The 18,730-nt window shown below is 38.1% G+C and overlaps 1 protein-coding gene across 2 annotated transcripts in view; it reads left to right on the top strand.

Annotated features, from left to right (window-relative positions):
• The window catches only part of LOC100677576 (cytochrome P450 3A12-like), a 45,288-nt gene that overhangs the window by 14,118 nt on the left and 12,440 nt on the right, over window positions 1-18,730 (top strand). For both annotated transcript variants that reach the window (XM_003416504.3, XM_023555935.2), the window contains exons 4-8: window positions 3,429-3,528; window positions 6,273-6,386; window positions 6,657-6,745; window positions 7,557-7,705; window positions 16,463-16,590. In XM_003416504.3, coding sequence (XP_003416552.2) covers window positions 3,429-3,528; window positions 6,273-6,386; window positions 6,657-6,745; window positions 7,557-7,705; window positions 16,463-16,590 — 580 coding nt within the window. The remainder of the gene's footprint in view (window positions 1-3,428; window positions 3,529-6,272; window positions 6,387-6,656; window positions 6,746-7,556; window positions 7,706-16,462; window positions 16,591-18,730) is intronic.

Below are 18,730 nucleotides of genomic sequence, written 5' to 3'. Positions count from 1 at the left end.
ATGTGTTTGTTTTGTTTTATTTCGTTATACTTGAGCAGACAGACTGTGTATTCTTTGTTATTTGTCTGTGCTCACAATACTTTTCACCTCTTTGTCCAATGGGCAGGGCCCGTCGCTCAGCTATGGTTCAGCTATGGTCCAGCTATGGTCCCAGCTGAAGGGAGGGGCTGGGATGGGTTGTTTGTGGCATGTACCTGGGTCAACAGGGCCTGGCCAGGAATGAGTACTGGGTAGGTTTCGGTAGACTGTGCCTGAGCTGCTCAGGGGTGTGATGTTCAGTGCACAGTGTAGGTAGGCAGGAATGAAGGAGGAGGTTGTGATGTGTGGAGATTATGTGGCTATGGGAAAGAGGAGAGAGAAACAGGAGCCAAAAAGAAACAAAGAGTGCCAAGGGAGCTTCCCATTGTAGTGGAGAGAAGAGAAACTGAGAAATGCAGAAAAACAAAAAGGAACAAAAAAAAAAAAAAAAAGGGAAGAATAAAAATAAATAACTGGCCAAATTTGGGATAAGAAAGAAAAGAAAAGCCGCCAGGGATCCCACCAGTGCGGCTGTGAAGACACAGGAAGTGGCTCCCAGGCTGCACAGAATAGCCTGGCTAGAGGGGGTATAGATTTCACACAGCTCCAGGTATTCAGGAGACGGGAAAAGAAGGTAAGTACAGAGAGATGAGAGCTGCGAAATGAAGAAAGAGAGAAAGGTAAAAAGAAAGAACGGAAGGAAGAAAAGAAAAAAGGAAGAAAGGAAAAAGAAATGCCCCCAGGATCCCACTGATGCAGCTGCATAGACTTAGGAACTGGCTCCTATGTGTGCAGTGCAGCCTGGGTAGAAGGGGCTCCCATGTTGTGAAAGGAAAAAGAAAGCAAACGAACAAAGCAAAACAGAACAAAGCAAGAAAAAAGTAAAAAAGCCCCAGGGATCCCACCAGTGTGGTGTCAAGGGCTGGGGGAGCGGTTCACTAGTCAAACGGCCCCTCACAGTCTTTAAAGAAGAAGCAAAGGTAGCTCATGAAGCCAGATGTTCAAGAGAAAGGAGAGGGAGGTGATGGGAGGCACGGAAGAAACCAAAAGAAATAGAAGAAAGCGACATCAACAGCAGACAAGTCGCACTCAGGGAGCCAGCCAGTGTGGACAGGATGAATCCAAGCAGCCCGGGCTGAAGCAGCTGATTCCTGGCTGAGGGACTGTGGCTGACTGGAAGCAGAGGAGGCCTGGCTGTGGGGGGAAGAAGGATGGGAGCTAGGAAAGTATATATCATTGGTTACTGGGTGCTCTGTCTCCTCCGGGAACTTCGTGAAGCTGCTTTCCTGTACTCTCTGCTGATCTCCAGTGTGGGCAGGGTGAATCCAAGCAACACAGCTGCTCCACTTCCTGGCCAGCCAAACTACTGCTGCCTGCCAGGGTGCATAGAGGTAGACTAGTGGGGAGAGAACAGGGGGTGGGTAAGCATGTATTGCTGGTTTCTGGGTGCCCTATCTCCTGCTGGGAGCTCTGTGAAACTCCTTTCCCCTGCTGCCTGTCTGCCAATCTCTGACCGGAGTCCAAGATGGGGAATCTGTGCTGAGTTGCTGATAGGGGACTGCCACCTGTATCTCTCCTTGCTCCCTGTTCTCGGTCAGTTTATTATTCCATTCAGTGCTTGGTTGATTTCTTAATCTCTTCATTTGGCACTCTGGTTTCCAGGATTAACGTTTGTCTCTGTTTTACTTAGTTTTTCGCGTTCTTGCTGTGGAGGGACAGCATGGTGCTTCTGTCTATGGTGTCATGTTGGCCGGAAGTACTGGATATTTGTTTTCTTTATGTTGAGGTGCAATCATACTGAAGGCTGTAGTCTTTGTTCTTCTCGGTAAGTGCTTCAGGTCTTCTTCACTTTCAGGAGCAAGATTGTGTCATCTGCATATTGCAGGTTGTTAGTGAGTCTTCCTCCAATCCTGATGCCACTTTCTTCTTCATATAGTCAAGTTTCTCGGATTATTTGTTCAGCATACAGATCGAATATTATGAAAGGACACAATCCTGAGACATACCTTTCCTGACTTTAAACCATGTAGTATTCCCTTGTTCTGTTTAAGTGACTGCCTCTTGGTCTATGTACAGGTCCTTCATGAACACAATTAAGTGTTCGGGAATTCTCATTCTTTGCCACGTTATACATAATTTGTTATGATCTACATAATCGAAGGCCCTTGGATAGTCAATAACACACAGGTAAACCTGTTTTTGGTATTCTCTGCTTTCAGCCAAGATCCATGTGACATCAGCAATGATATCCTTTTTTCCATGTCCTCTTCTGAATTGGGCTTGAATTTCTGGCAGCTTCCTGTCAGTGTACTGCTTCAAACCCTTTTAGTAGGTGCTAAATTTTTTTTTTTTTAATCCTAACACGCATCATCCTAATAACTTATCAAACTAAATATCCTCAATACTTACTTAAGCCTCCTGAGTTTCAGAGTATTTCTGGAAATGGACAGCAGGAAGTACAGTGGTTCTCAACAAGTTTTATATATGATTGCAGAGCCATTTGAGATTCCTCTGTGAAGTCAAAGAATAGATGACTTTTGGAAAATCTTCCATTTTGGCCTTGCCAGTTCAAATGATTGGTAATGGAAAACAAAATGTCAGGATAGTGTAATTAAACTCATAAAAAACTTATAGTATACCTTATTCCATTGGCTTGTTCCCACAAATGGACGTTCTATTGGCCAGAAGAGCAGGACCAATTTGTATATATCACATATAAAGATACAGCTTTGTGTGGCACATGTGTCAAAAGTGGGATTTCCCTGATGCTATGATGTCATCAACATGGAGCTGCATCACAATTGGGGTCCATATTTATGAATAAATGTAAATAACAAAAAGAAATTACAGATGAATTACACTTGCTCTTTTATATTTCTTTCAAATTTTTTTCTAAACTTAACGCTACCAAAGGCTTCTCTTTAATAGGTAAAATACTATCACAGTTTGACATATCTTTAAAATTGTAATTTTAAATGATTGAATGAATGGACTATCCTTAATTATGTCTTTCTCTTAGATAATTATTTACCTTCAATTTTTCGCTAACTTAATGCCTTTTTAAAAATGAGATATTTTGATCTAAAAAAATTACAAAGAAAGATACAGGAAATAGCCATGTGCCTACGACCTCTCTTTAACAGTTGTTCTAATATTCTTTCTAACCATGATTTCTTTTAAGAGCTATTTTGTCTTTAAATGTCCCTTCATTTTATGGAAAGTCTGATAGTTCTGTGGTCAGAATCTTACTGCATACCCTATCTTAACTTGAACTAGAGGAAAGCGTTTCTGTGTATTGGACAATTAGGAGTATGGATTTTGTCATAGCGAGATGAATGTATGGTCTCTTAGGAGTGGCCCCAGCTGCAGAATTAAGTTTGATTAGATTAATCAGCTGTTTCCTGACATAGGTTTTATGATGGTCGACAGCCTGTGATAGCCATCACAGATCCAGTCATGATCAAGACAATACTGGTGAAAGAATGTTATTCCACCTTCACAAATCGGAGGGTAGGTATCCATTTTTTTTCATTAAAAATTTTATTCATCTATTCACATTCTAAATTTGAAATAATTATAGATTGACAGGAAGTTTGGGAGTGGAGGGAACCAAGAAAAAACCAGACAGACACAGGAAGGTCTTATGTACCACTCACCCAGTTTCCCCCAATGTTAACATCTTGACTGACTACAGTATGGTGTCAAACCATTACATCGACATTGGTTCAATGCACAGAGCTTATTTGGAATTCATCAGTTTTATGTGCACTCATTTGCATGTGCATTTGTGTGTGTGTGCCTGCAGCTCTACTCAATTTTATCACATGTATGTCTTTGTATACACCAGCACAATGAAAATATAGAACTTCTCCCTCACCATGATACTCCTTCTTGCTAGTTTTTTGTAATCATAATCTGTAGCTCGTCTTTTCCTCTTAACAGGGCCTTTAGCTGAGCAAACTTTTTTTTTTATTTTTATAAGGCCAATATATTAATTTTTGCTTTCATAGATTATACTTTCGATGTCAAGTCTGAAAATGGTTTTCCTAGCATGGGGCCCAGAAGATTTTCCACTTCTCATTTGATTTCTTCTTCTCCTCATCCTCCTTCCAGTTCTGCTTCCTCTTCCTTTTCTTCTTTTTTCATCTTCTTCTTAGTTTTACCCTCCTTCTTCTTCTTTCTCCTTTGTCTCCATCTCTCTCTCTCTTTTCTTTTTTTTTCAAGTTTTATTGTTGTACACTTACGTTTAAGCCTGATTTATTTCGACTTTTTTAGTGTGTGTGAAGTGTGAGGTTTAGGTTGAGGCTCATTCTTTTGCCAGTGGATGTCCAGTTGCTTTAGAGTTGTTTGCTGGAAAGGCTATCTTTTCTCCATGGAATTGATTTTACACCATTGTCAAAAATCTGTTGGGCATAGTTATGTGGGTCTATTTCTCATTCTCTATTCTGGTCCATTGACCTTTGTGTTTATTCTACACACATGTAAAACACATAAACTGTGTTTATACTACACAGTTGATTCCTGTAATACAGTAAATTTAACATCTTGTAGAGTTATTCTTCCTACTTTTTAATCCTTTTTCAGATCTTTTTAGCTATTCTAAATTCTTTGCTTTTCCTACAAATTTGTAATAAGCTTGTCTATTTCTAAAAATACCTTGCTTGGATTTTGATAAGATCTTATTAAAGCTAGAGATCAATTTTGGGGAAAGAAATATCTTTACTTTGTTGAGTCTTCCAATCCATGAACACAGTATATCTTTCCATTAGTTTGCTTAATTTTCTTTGATTTCTTTCATCATCATTTTGTAATTTTCAGTATATGTATCCTAAACATGTTTTGTTCCATTTATAACTAATGAATTGTTGTTAATTTGACTCTAACTCATGGCAGCCCTGTGTGTATCACAGTAAAACTGGGATCCATAAGTTTTTCAGTGGGTGACTTTTCAGATGCAGATCATCAGGCCATTCTTCGGAAGTGTCTCTGGATGTACTTGAACCTCCGACGTTTTGGTTAACAACCAAGCATTTTAGATTTATAGCTAAGTATTTTATTTTGTTTGGACTAATTGTTAATGGTAATGCTTTCTGAATTCCAATTTCCACATGTTTGTTATTAGTATATAAAAATGTGATTTATTTTCATGTGCTTATTTTGTATCCAACAACTTTGCTGAGCTCTTTCATTAGTTTTGGGAGATATTTTTTAGCTTTTCTGTTTATGCATATTCTTGAGATTGTTTATGTCAATAATATATCATCTGAAAACAGAGACAATTCTATTTCTTCCTTTCCAAACAGTCATTTATTTCTTTTTTCATCTTAATGCACTAGCTAGGACTTCTAGTATGCTTTTGAATAAGAGTGATGAGAGTGGACATTTTGTCCTTTTTCCCGATCTTTGTGGGTAAGCTCTCAGTCTTTCACCATGAAATATGATATTAGCTGTACTTTTTTTTTTTTTGGTAGTTGCTCTTTATCAAGTTGAGGAAATTTTCCTGGCCTCCTAGCTGCTCAGAGCTTTTATCATGAATGAATATTATAGGTATCCATTTAAAAACACAATACAATTTTGGAATATGGAAGAATGTTTTCAAATAGGTTTTCTTGATAGGTCAGCCTGAAGCTTAGAAATAAAATTATCTCCTTCATTTTTCTATCATTCATGGGGGAACAAGTAAGGGATAATTTTATTTTTAATATTAAATAAATATTTGCTATTCTGGAAGTGCTAAGTGAAGGAAACTAGTCACAAAAGACACATGTTATATGATTTCATTTAGCAAATATTCCTAATTTTTGAAGTATTAACTGCTATTTGAAAGAAATTACCATTAAAAAGGCTCTCATTCAAGTTGCTCAAGCTATAAAGATATGTAAAAACAAAACTGGCCTGAGCCGAGGTCATCTGGCTATGTGAGCATTTCCTTTCCGCTTTTCACAGGCTTATAGGACGTACTAGGTCTTTTTCCATCCTATTCCCCTGGAAGAAGAATTTTCCTACATTGTGAACACTTGTATTTAAAAGAGCATTGGCAAATAAGGTTGGAAACCACACCAGGTGGCTAGGTGTCCATTCTCACAGGGAGCATTTGGAATAAATATTGATGGAACACCTAGCCTAGAGTCTGCTATCTAGTAGGCAGTCTTCAAGCATTCATTGAGTAAATAATGCCTGTAGAGCTAATTATCTACAATTGTGAAGACCTCTGGAACTTACGTAGAGCAATTGTCTTTTGCTTTGAATTCCAGATGATAGGTCCAATGGGATTTATGAAATCTGCTATTTCCTTGTCCGAGGATGAAGTGTGGAAGAGAGTACGAACATTGCTGTCTCCAACTTTCACCAGTGGAAAACTCAAGGAGGTTAGAAAATAAGAGAACTGATAATTAGAACCTCAAGTAACCAATCTGGGGACAGGTGGAAAGTGAAGTCTCTTTACAAGGGGTAGTCAGCTGAGTTTGAACTTCCTTAATATGGCCTTTTATCTTTACGTACCAGAAGAGACACTATAAGATTCAAAATAAAAATGTCGCTTACTGCTTCCTGCTTGGGAAAGCCATCAGTCTAGGTCTTGAGTCTCCATATTTATCAATGGGTGGTGGTGTTTTTTTGGTGGTGTGTTTTGTGTTTAGATGTTCCCCATCATCAGCCAATATGGTGATGTGTTGGTGAAGCATCTGAGAGAGGAAGAACAGAAAGGCAAGCCTGTTGCGTTGAAAAGGTAAGTAGGAATGCAGTGGCCGGGATTCTGAACTCTATCATAAGGCCCTCCAGCTGAGTTGAAATTCCCAGAGTTGAGTTGCTCTAGTGATCAAAGAAACACAGATATGTGGTATTAAATAGACCACCCAATAGGCCACCCAAGAAAGGTGGCTCCCACTAAATTAGGGCAGCCAGGAGAGAAAGGGTCTCCTGCACCGTGTATATGAGCCTAGATTAACTTATCGGCTTAATTGTCAACTTATACTTTGTAAAATGTGGAAAAAAAAAACTTTTAAGAAAGAAGGAACATGATTGACAGTACTGAAGTGTTGAGTGTAAGTGGTTTGGATTTGTCAGAGAGGAAAGGCATTTAGTTCTTATTGGATGGCATTGATTGAGACAGGAAAGTTCAAATGTAGAACTTGGAACAACTTCATGGTATTGCTGAGGATACCAGCAAAATGCTATGTATTATTCTCTTGTGGGCAGAGACATTATGGGGAGGTAAGACTTAGATCCATTATCACCTTTCTGGACTCTTCTAGGAAGAATTCATTATAGCTCAGAAGTGGTTCTAACATACCTTCGTGTTCCCATTGCTCCTAGCAGTGGGACAGCAGCATCATTGTCACCTGATAAGTGCCTCATGAGTGAGTGTGATGGGCACATAGATCCTCAGATGATCCAGCAGATGATTTTGAAAGTGTGTGGCTCTTTCCCTGTCTTTCTCTGGCCGTATGAATTTACATGCTCTTCTTGCTAAAGATGTAGTGGAGGGATATTGAAGAAATGCTGATTTTAAGTTTCTTTGTCTTTCTTTCTCTACTTAGCATCTTTGGAGCTTACAGCATGGATGTGATAACTAGCACGTCATTTGGAGTGAACATCGATTCCCTCCACAACCCACAAGATCCCTTTGTGCAAAACGCCAGGAAGCTCATAAAGTTTGATTTCTTGGACCCATTTGTTTTCTTAATAAGTGTGTGGAGTACTATTTTTTTTATAACAGCTTAATAGATATATAATTCACATACTGTGCAATGTATGCATTTGAAGTATATAATTCAGTGGTTTTTAGTATTATCAAATACGTGAAACCGCCTCCATAGTTATATTTGGAAGGTTTTCATCAACTCTAGAAGAAATCCCATACCCTACAGCTATCACCCTACTATTTGCCAATCCCTTCCCACCCTGCACCCCTAGGGAACCACTAATCTACTATCTGTCTCTAGATTTTTCTGCTCTGGTCATTTTGTATAAATGGAATACTGCAATATGTGGTCTTTGTGACTGGTTCCTCTCACTGAGCATAATGTTTACAAGGCTCATCCATGTTGTAGCATGTATGGATGCCTCATTCTCTTTTATGGCCAAATAATTTTCCCTTTTGTGGACATGATGTTATCAGTTGTTCAGTTGATGGGCATTTGGTGAGTTTTTCTGCCTTTGACTATTATGAATATTTCTGCTATAAATATTTGTGTACAAGTATTTATGTAGATATATATTTTGAATTCTTTTGGGTATATACCCATGAGTGGCATTGCTGGGTCATATAGTAATTCCAGAGCCCTGGTAGCACTGCGATTAACAGCTCAGCTGCTAACAAGAAGGTTAGCAGTTTGAATCCACCAGCTGCTCCTTGGAAACCCTATGGGGCAGTTCTACTCTTGCCTATAGGGTTGCTGTGAGTTGGAATTGACTCTATGTTTAGCTTATTGAGGAACTGCCAAACTGTTTTCCACAGAGGTTGTCCCATTTTACAGTACCATCAGCAGAGTATACATGTTTCAATTTCCTCACATCCTCTCTAGCACTTGTTGTTTATTATTTTTTAATATTTTTGGTTAGAACTACTCTTGTGGGTATGAAGTGGTATCTCATGTTTTGATTTGCATTTCTTTAATGATGAATGATGCTGAACATTTTTTATGTGTTTATTGGCCATTCCTATCTTTGGAGAAAAGCCTATTCATGTCTTTTGACCACTTTCTAACGGGGCTGTCTTTTTGTGGTTGAGTTGTAAGAAGGTTTTTTTTTTAATATATTCTAGGTAGAAGTCCTTAACAGAGATATGATTTGAAAAATTTTTATGCTGTTTGTAGGTTATCATTTCATTTTCTTGGTAGTGTCCTTGAAGCACAGATGTAGTTTTTGATTTTGATGAAGTCCAATTTATCTATGTTTTCTTTTGTTGCTTGTGGGTTTGTTGTCATATCTGATTCCATTGCCAAATCAGAGGTAATAAAAATTCATCTGTATTTTCTTCTAAGATCTTAAGCTCTCACATTTAGGTCTTTGATCGATTTTGGTTTTATTTTTGTATATGATGTGAGGAAAGTGTCCAATTTCAATCTTTTGCATGTGGTTATCCAATTGTCCCAGCATCATTTGGTAAAGAGACACTTGTTTCCCTATTGAATGGTCTTGGAAACCTTGTCAACCAGCATAGTCACATGAGTTTATTTCTGGGCTCTCTACTATGTTCTGTTGATCTCTGTGTTTATCCTTATGCCTACACCACACTGGGAGCCCTGGTGGCAGAGTGGTTAAGAGGTACGGCTAGCTACGGCTGCTAACCAAAAGGTTGGCAGTTTGAATCCACCAGCCATGCCTTAGAAACCCTATGGGACAGTTCTACTCTGTCTTACAGGGTCGCTATGAGTTGAAATTGAGTTGATGGCAGCGGCAGCATCATTGCCTTGAGTATTTCAGCTAAGTGTGGTAAGTTTTTGAAATAAGAAAGTGTGAATTCTCTATCTTTTATTTTTTTCAGGATTAGTTCAAGTATCCTGGGTCCCTTTGAATTTCATATGATTTTTGTTTGTTTTTTAGTGTTTGTCCAGAATATTTTATTCTTTAGAGAGATCTCCATTCTATGCTTATTAATTTAAAATCCACTTCTAATGTCATACTTCACCCTCATTCTTTATTATTACTAAAAAATCTTAATATAGATCTTTTTTTTTTTTTTTAATTGTGCTTTAGGTGAAAGCTTACAGAGCAAATTAGGTTCTCTTTCAACAATTCATACACAAATTGCTTTTTGACATTGATTGCAATCTCCACAATGTGTCCACACTCTCCCCTTCTCCAGTCCAATTCCCCATTTCCGTTTGTCTTGTTTTCCTCTTTCTTCCTGCTTTTGGGCAGGTGTTGCCCATTTGGTCTCATTGACATGATTGAGCTAAGAAGCATGTTCCTCACATGTGTTATTGTTTTATAGACCTGTGTGGTCTTTGGCTGAAGGGTGAACTTTGAGAGTGATTTCAGTTCTGAGTTTAAAGGGTGACTGGTAGCCATAGTTTCGGGGTTCCTCCAGCCTCTGTCAGAGCAGTAAGCCTGGTCTTTTTTTGTGAATATGAATTTTGTTCTACCTTTTTCTCCTGACCTGTCCAGGACCCTCTATTGTGATCCCTGTCAGAGTGGTCGGTGGCGGTTGCTGGGCACCATCTAGTTTCTGGTGTGGTACTTGTGGTCCATTAGTTCTTTGGATTTCATTTCCTTTGTATCTTTGGTTTTCCTCATTCTCCTTCTCTCCAGACAGGATGGGAGCAGTAGATGTATCTTAGATGGCTGCTCAAAAGCTTTGAAGACCCCAGACACTACTTACTAAAGTCAAATGTGGATCATTTTCTTTTTATTTTTCCTTAACTTGCATTTATTTATTTTTCATTTCCTTACATTTTCTTTGAGCTAATTAACTTCCCATTTTTGGAGTTACATGAATAAGCTTATTTAAATTTGATGATCTTGTTGATAAATAATGTAAAATTTTTACTTTTTTTTTATTGTACTTAGACTTTGGTGAAAATTTACAGAGCAAATGAGTTTCACATTAAACAATTAATACACATATTGTTTATAACGTTTGTTGCTAACCCAATGACATATCAATACTCTCCCCTTCTAAGCCTTAGATCCCCGTTTTCAGCTTCCTGTCCCCTCCTGCCTTCTTGTCCTTGCCCCTGAACTGGTGTGCCCATTTAGTCTTATTTTGTTTTATGGGTCTGTCTAATTTTCTGCTGAAGGGTGAACATCAGGAGTGACTTCATTACTGAGTTTAAAGGGTGTCCGGGGGCCATGCTCTCAGGATTTCTCCAGTCTCTGTCAGACTAGCAAGTCTGGTCTTTTTTTGTGAGTTAGAATTTTGTTCTACATTTTTCTCTAGCTCTGACCAGGACCCTCTATTATGATCCCTGTCAGAGCAGTTGGTGGTGGTAGCCAGGCACCAGCTAGCTGTGCTGGACTCAGTCTGGTGAAGGCTGTGGTAGTTGTGGCCCGTTAGTCCTTTGGACTAATCTTTCCCTTGTGTCTTTGGTTTTCTTCAGTCTCCCTTCTTCCAGACAGGGTGGGACCAGTGGAGTATTTTAGATGGCCGCTCAAAAGCTTTTAAGACCCTAGATGGCACTCACCAAAGTAGGATGTAGAACTTTTTCTTTATAGGCTATGTCATGCCAATTGAGCTAGATGTCCTCTGAGACCATGGTCCCCAGCCTTCAGCCCAGTAATTTGGTCCATCAGGGAGCTTGGATGTGTCTGTGAAACTTCCATGACCTTGCATTGGTCAAGTTGTGCTGACTTCCCCAGAAGTTACCACTTATCTACCATCTAGTTAGTGTTTTTCCCTCGTTTTTGTGTGTAAACCTTTCCTTGAGTTTTTATAATAGTGGTTTTATACAATATTTGTCCTTTTGTGATTGACTTATTTCACTCAGCATAATGCCCTCCAGATTCATCCACGTTGTGAGGTGTTTTACAGACTCATCAGCATTCTTTATTGTTGCATAGTATTCCATTGTGTATGTACTATAATTTGTTTATCCATACGTTGATGGGCACTTAGGTTGTTTCCATCTTTTTGCTATTGTGAATAATGCTGCAGTGAATATGGGTGTGCATATGTCTGTTTGTGTGATGACTCTTGCTTCTCTAGGATAGATTTCTAGGAGTGGGGTTGCTGCAACATAAGGTATTTCTATTTCTAGCTTTTTAAGGAATCGCCATATCTTTTTCCATAGTGATGTGCCATTTTATATTCCCACCAGCAGTGCATAAGAGATCCAGTCTCCCTACAACCCCTCCAACATCTATTATCTTCCATTTTTTTGATTTGTGCCAATAATTTCGGGGTGAGATGGTATCTCATTGTGGTTTTGATTTGCATTTCTCTAATGGCTAATGATCACATGCATGTTCTCATGTGTATGTTAGCCGCCTGATTGTCTGCTTTGGCGAGGTGTCTGGTCATATCCTTTGCCCATTTTTAATTGGATTGTTTGTCATGTTACAGTGTTGCAGTATCTTACAGATTTTCAAGATTAGACCTTTGTCAAATATGTCGTAGCTCAAAAATTTTCCCTAGTTTTTAGATTCTCTTTTTATTCTTTTGGTGAAGTCTTTTGATGGACATAAGAGTTTAATTTTTAGTAGCTCCCAGTTGTCTAGTTTATCTTCTGGTGTTTGGGCATTGTTAGTTATGGTTTGAATCCTATTTATGCCATATATTAGGGTCCTTAGCATTGTCTCTATTTTTTCTTTCATGATCTTTATAGTTTTAGTTTTTATGTTTAGGTCTTTTATCCTTTTTGAATTAGTTATTGTGTACGGTGTTAGGTATGAGTCCTGTTTTATTTTTTTTACAGATGGATATCCAGTTTTGCCAGCATCATCTCTTAATGAGACTCTCTTTTGCCCTTTTTTTTAAAATGGATTTTGGGCCCTTTTCAAAGATGAGCTGTTCGTGGGTGGATGGATTCATGCCTGGGTTCTCAATTCTGTTTCTTTGATTTATGTTTTTGTTGTAGTTTCAGTGCCAAGCTGTTTTGACTACCATGACTGTATAGTAGGTTCTGAGATCAGGTAGTGTTTGGCCTCCTATTTTGTTTTTCCTCAATAGTACTGTTCTTAGCTGGGGCCTCTTTCCTTTGCATATAAGTTTAATGATTAGTTTTTCCATCTTGATAAAGAAAGCTGTTGATATTTGGATCCAGATTGTATTGTATCTGTAGATCTCTTTGGGTAGGATTGACATTTTTAGAATGTTGTTTTTTTGAGTCTTCCTGTCCATGAGCATGGTGTGTTTTTCTGTTTACGCACATCTCTTTTGGTTTCTTGCAGTAGCGTTTTGTTTGTATAGGTCTTTTATGTCTCTGGTTAGATTTATTCCGAAGTATTTTATTTTGTTAGGTGCTATTATAAATGGTATTGTTTTCCTCATTTCCTTTTTGAAGTTTTCTTTGTTGGTGTATAGGAATGCAACTGAGTTTTGTATGTTGATCTTGTATCCTGCCACACTGCTGAATCTATTAGTTCCAGTAGTTTTCTTGTGGAATCTTTAGGGTTCTCTATGTATAGTATCATATTGTCTGCAAACAGGGAAAGTTTTACTTCTTCCTTATCAATTTGGATGTACTTCCTTTTCTTGCGTTATTGCTCTAGTTAGGACTTTCAGCACTATGTTAAATAGGAGTGGTGATAAAGGGCATCCTAGTCCTGTTAGAGTTCTCAGGTGGAATGCTTTCAGACTTTCTCCGTTGAGAATGGTATTGGCTGTTTAGATGCCTTTTATTATGTTGAGGAATTTCCCTTTATTTCTATTTTATTTATGGATTTTAAAAAAAAATCAGAAATGGATGTTGGACTTTATCAAATACCTTTTCTGCATCAATTGAGATGATCATGTGATTCTTTTCTTTTGTTTTTTAATGTGATAGATTATGTTGATTGATTTTCTATTGTTGAACCATCCTTGCAAAAAAAAACCCAAAACCAAACTCGTTGCTGTCACGTTGATTCTGACTCATAGTGACCGTATAGGACAGAGTAGAAGTGCCCCATAGGGTTTCCAAGGAGTGCCTGGTGGATTCAAACTGCCAACCTTTTGGTTAGCAGCCTAACTCTTAAACACTGTGTCGCCAGTGTTCCAGAAACGAAACCCAGTGCCATTAAGTTGATTCAAACTCATAGTTACTCTACAGGACAGAGTAGAATTGCCCCATAGAGTTTCCAAAGAGCATCTGGTGGATTTGAACTTTTTACCTTTTGGTTAGCACGTAACCACTATGCCACCACCATTTACCTGGTATGAATTCTATTTGGTCATCTTGTTTTTTTTTTTGATATGATGCTGAATTCTATTGGTTAGAACTTTGCTGCTAATTTTTGCATCTATATTCATGAGAGAGACTGGTCTGTAATTTTCTTTTTTTGTGGTACTTCTGCCTGGCTTTGGTATCTGGTTATGCTGGCGTCATAGAATAAATTTAGGAGTCCTCCTTCCTCTTCTGTACTCTGAAAGAGTTTGTGTAGTACTGGTTTGAACTCCTCTCTGAATGTTTGGTAGAGTTCTCCAGTGAAGCCATTCCAGTCAGGGCTTTTTGTGTGTGTGTGTGTTGTTGTTGTTGAGAATTTTTAAAAATTACCTGTCAATCTCTTCTTTTGTTATGGGGCTTTTTGTGGTTTCTGCCTCAGTTTGTGTTAATTTAGGTATGTAGTGTGTTTCTAGAAATTAGTCCATTTCCTCTTGTTTTCAAATTTTTTATAGTTTTTCATAGTACTCTGTTACGGTGCTTCCTCTAATGTTTTTCTTTTGTCATTTTGGCCAGTCGTGTGTCAATTTTGTTGATCTTTTTAAAGAGCCAACTTTTGATTTTGTTGATTCTTTCTATTTTTTCTGTTCTCTATTTCATTCGATTTCTGCTCAGATCTTTATTATTTCCTTTCTGCTCTGATCTTTATTATTTCCTTTCTTCTGATGACTGTGGGCTTCTTTTGCTGTTCTTTCTTTATGTTCAAGTTGTAGGGCTTACATTTTGATTTTGGCCCTTTCTTCTTTTTTGATGGGTGTGTTTATTGCTACAAATTGACCTCTGAGGGTTACCTTTGCTGTGTCCCAAAGGTTTTGGTAAATGTGATTTCATTTGATTCTAGGAATTTTTAAAATTCTTTCTTTGATTTCTTCTATTCCCCAGTGGTTTGTAAGCAAGTCACTATTCAGTTTCCAAGTTTTTTCTTTTTTTCCCTTGCTCTTCCTGTTATTAATTTCTACTTTTATGGCATTGTGATCAGTGAAGATGGTTTGTATTACTACAAAGGTTTTGGATTTTACTGAGTGTTGCTTTGTGGCCTAAAATGTGGTCTATTCTGGAGAATGTTCCATGTGCTTTGGAAAAGAATGTATACTTTGCTGCTGTTGAGTGGATTGTTCTATATATGTCTCTGAGGTCAAGGTGATTGACTGCATCCTTTAGATTTTTTTTTTTTGGTCTTTTTGAGTTTTTTTCTAGATGTTCTGTACTTTACTAAGAGTGCTGTGTTGAAGTCTCTTACTATTATCATAAAAAATAGGACTCTTTATTTCTCTTTTCAATGCTGTTACTTTATTTTATGTATTTTGGGGCCCTATGATTTGGTGTGTAGGTATTTATCAAGGTTATGTCTTCTTGGCGGATTGTCTCTTTAATCATTATATAATGTCCTCCCTTGTCTTTTATGGTAGATTTTGCCTTAAATTCTATTGTATATGAGATTAGTATTCCCACTCCTGCTCTTTTTTGGTTGCTGAGTGCTTGGTATTTTTTTTTTCCATTTTTTGATTTTTAATATATTTATGTCTTTGTGTCTAAGGTGTGTCTCTTGTAGATGACATATTGATGGGTCATGTTTTTTGAATCCATTCTGCCGCTCTCTGTGTCTTTACTGGTGCATTTAAACCTTTTACATTCAGTGTGATTATTGACAGCTGAGTTTATTTCTGTCATTTTTTTTTTTTTTTTTTTGTGGTACTGACTTTTTATTAGTTCGTCTCAATATGGATTTTAAATCAGCTTGTCAATTCCTACCAAGAAACCAGCTAGGATTCTGATATGGAATGTTTTGAACCTGTAAATCAACTTGGGGAGTGTTGCCATCTTAACAGTATTAAGTCTTTTGATCCATGAACGTGGGATGTAGTCCTGTTTTTTTTTTTAGGTTTTAATTTCTTTAACAATGTTCTATAGTTTCTTAAGTGTGTAAGTTTTCCTCTTCTTTTAAAAATTGTGTTCCTATGTATTTTATTGTTTTTGATGGTACTGAAAATGGAAAACTTTTTAAATTTCTTTTTCATATTGTTCATTGTGTTGTATCAAAATACAATTGGTTTGTGGAAGATTAGGTTTTAGATTTGAGATCTTTCTTGTTTTTAATATAGACATTTACACTATAATCTTCCATCTTAGCACAGCTTTAGCTGCATATCAATAATTTTGGTCTGTAGAGTTTTCATTTTCAATTAATTGCAAAGTAATTTCTAATTTCCCTCTTTGTTTCTTCCATGTCTAGTTATTTGGGAAAGTGTTCTTAATTTCCTCATATTTGTGAGTTTCCTTTTGTTGAATTTTAAATTCATTCCATAATTTGTATTAAATTTTTTACTATTATTTCTGGAAAAGCATTATTAATTAACGAAGCAGACTATGGTCTGGTTTACCCAAAGAAACTCTAGTACAATTCATAAAAGACAAAGAGGTCAGGATAGTTAATCATGTACCTTTGGTCAGTGCAAGGACGAGGAAGGTACCACTATTCTCAGCCACTGGCCCAGAAGCCCACTTAAGGGCCGTGGAAGAAATGGCTCCTGGTTGAGAATCCTGGTCTCTTTCATTCATCTGATTGATAGAGCAAGTTACAATTGTTCCAGAAAAATGTGCGTTTTCACTATTATTTCTTTTTTCTCTTCTTGTCCCTATAGCACTCTTTCCATTCCTTACTCCAATTTGTGAAGCATTAAACATCTCTCTGTTTCCAAGAGACGCTACTGATTTTTTCACAAAATCTGTACAAAGAATGAAAGAAAGCCGCCTTAAAGATAATGAAAAGGTAAGATCTGGTGGTGGTTACATGAAAGTGTTCATGTTCACGTTTTATTTTTATTGTGCTTTAAGTGAAAATTTACAAATAAAGCCAGTCTCTCATCAAAAATTTATATACAACTTGCTATTTACTCCTAGTTGCTCTCCCTGTAATGGGACAGCACAGTCCCTCTCTCCTCCATATTCCCGTGTCCATTCAGCCAGCTTCTGTCCTCCTCTGCCTTCTCATCTCCCCTCCAGACAGGAGATGCCCACATAGTCTCATGCGTCTCCTTGAGCCAAGAAGCTCAGCCATCACCAGTATCATTTTCTATCTTATACTCCAGTCCAATCTCTACCTGAAGAGTTGGGTTTGGGAATGGTTCTAGTCCTGGGCTAACAGAAGGTCTGGGGACCATGACCTCTGGGGTTCTTCTAGTCTCAGACCATTAAGTCTGGTCTTTTTATGAGAATTTGAGGTTTGCTGCTCCATTGGGGATTCTCTGTTGTGTTCCCTGTCAGGGCAGTCATCAGTTGTAGCCGGGCACTGTCTAGTTCTTTTTGTCTCAGGCTGATTTACTCTCTGATTTATGTGGACCTTTCTGTCTCTTGGGCTCCTAACTACCTTGTGTCTTTGGTGTTCTTCATTCTCCTTTGCTCCAGGTGGATTGAGACCAATTGTTGCATCTTAGATGGCCGCTTGCTAGCGTTTAAGACTCCAGACACCACTCACTGAAGTGGGATGCAGAATGTTTTGTTCATAGATTTTATTATGCCAGTTGACCTAGATGTCCCCTGAAACCATGGTCCCCAGATCCCAGCCCTGCTACTCTGGCCTTGGAAATGTTCGGTTTATTCAGGAACTTCTTTGCTTTTGGTTTAGTCCAGTTGTGCTGACCACTCCTGAACTGTGTGTTGTCTTTCCCTTCACCTAAAATAGTTCTTGTCTAATATCTAATTAATGAGTACACCTCTCCCTCCCTCCCTCCCCATTCTCGTAGCCATCAAAGAATATTTTCTTCTGTGTTTAAATTACTTCTTGAGTTCTTATAATAGCGGTCTCTACAATATTTGTCCTTTTGCACCTGACTAATTTCACTCAGCATAATGCCTTCCAGATTCCTCCATGATATGAAATGTTTCATGGACTAATCATTGTTCTTTATTAATGCATAGTATTCCATTATGTGAATATACCATAATTTATTTATCCATCCATCTATTGATGGGCACCTTGGTTGCCTCCATCTTTTGGCTATTTTAAAAAGTGCTGCAGTGAACATGGGTGTGCATATATCTGTTCGTGTAAAGGCTTTTATTTCTCTAGGATATATTCCAAGGAGTGGAATATATCTTTTGGCTATTTTAAAAAGTGCTGCAGTGAACATGGGTGTGCATATATCTGTTCGTGTAAAGGCTTTTATTTCTCTAGGATATATTCCAAGGAGTGGGATTGCTGGATCTTATGGTAGTTCTATTTCTGGCTTTTTAGTGAAGCACCAGATTGATTTCCAAAATGGCTGTACCATTTTACATTCCCACCAGCAGTGTATAAGTGTTCCAGTCTCTCCACGATCTCTCCAACATTGCTTATTTTGTGTTTTTTGGTTTAATGCCAGCCTTGTTGGAGTGAGATGGTATCTCCTTGCAGTTTTGATTTGCATTTCTCTAATGGCTTCTTTATTTGATTTGATATTGAATGTTGTCTCTGAGCCATCTGTAAGTTATTGTATTAGTTCATTTTATGTTTGCTTACTGTATCCTAGCTTCTTGCCTTATTTTGTTATGATATGCTACAGGGTCGCCATGAGTCGGAATCGACTCGACGGCACTGGGTTTTTTTGTTTTTATGCCCAAATAGGTTGCTTGAGTGAGCTATCTTGATTATTTTCATGTTTGAGGCTCTAACATCCTGTCACCAGCTGGGTAGAGCTTTTATCAGGCATAGGAGCCTAGGAGTCCATTCACTTTTCTTGTATACATTCTGCTCAGGTGTCCAGGTAGTTGGTCATCAAGTGAGTGGTACAGGCTCTGTCCTACAATCTTAGAGGGGCAGGGGTGATTGGTGTAGCCACAGGTATCTGATTGCAGCAGGGAGTCACACTTTGATCAAGGCAAGGGGCTGTAACCATCCCCCGAGTGTCTGTGAGCAAAGTGTATCCCTGTTC

The sequence above is a fragment of the Loxodonta africana genome, chromosome 12 (assembly GCF_030014295.1).
Source record: "Loxodonta africana isolate mLoxAfr1 chromosome 12, mLoxAfr1.hap2, whole genome shotgun sequence".
NCBI lineage: Eukaryota > Metazoa > Chordata > Mammalia > Proboscidea > Elephantidae > Loxodonta > Loxodonta africana.
The sequence above is the reverse complement of the archived record's forward strand: the minus strand, read 5'-3'. Positions and strand labels throughout refer to the sequence as shown.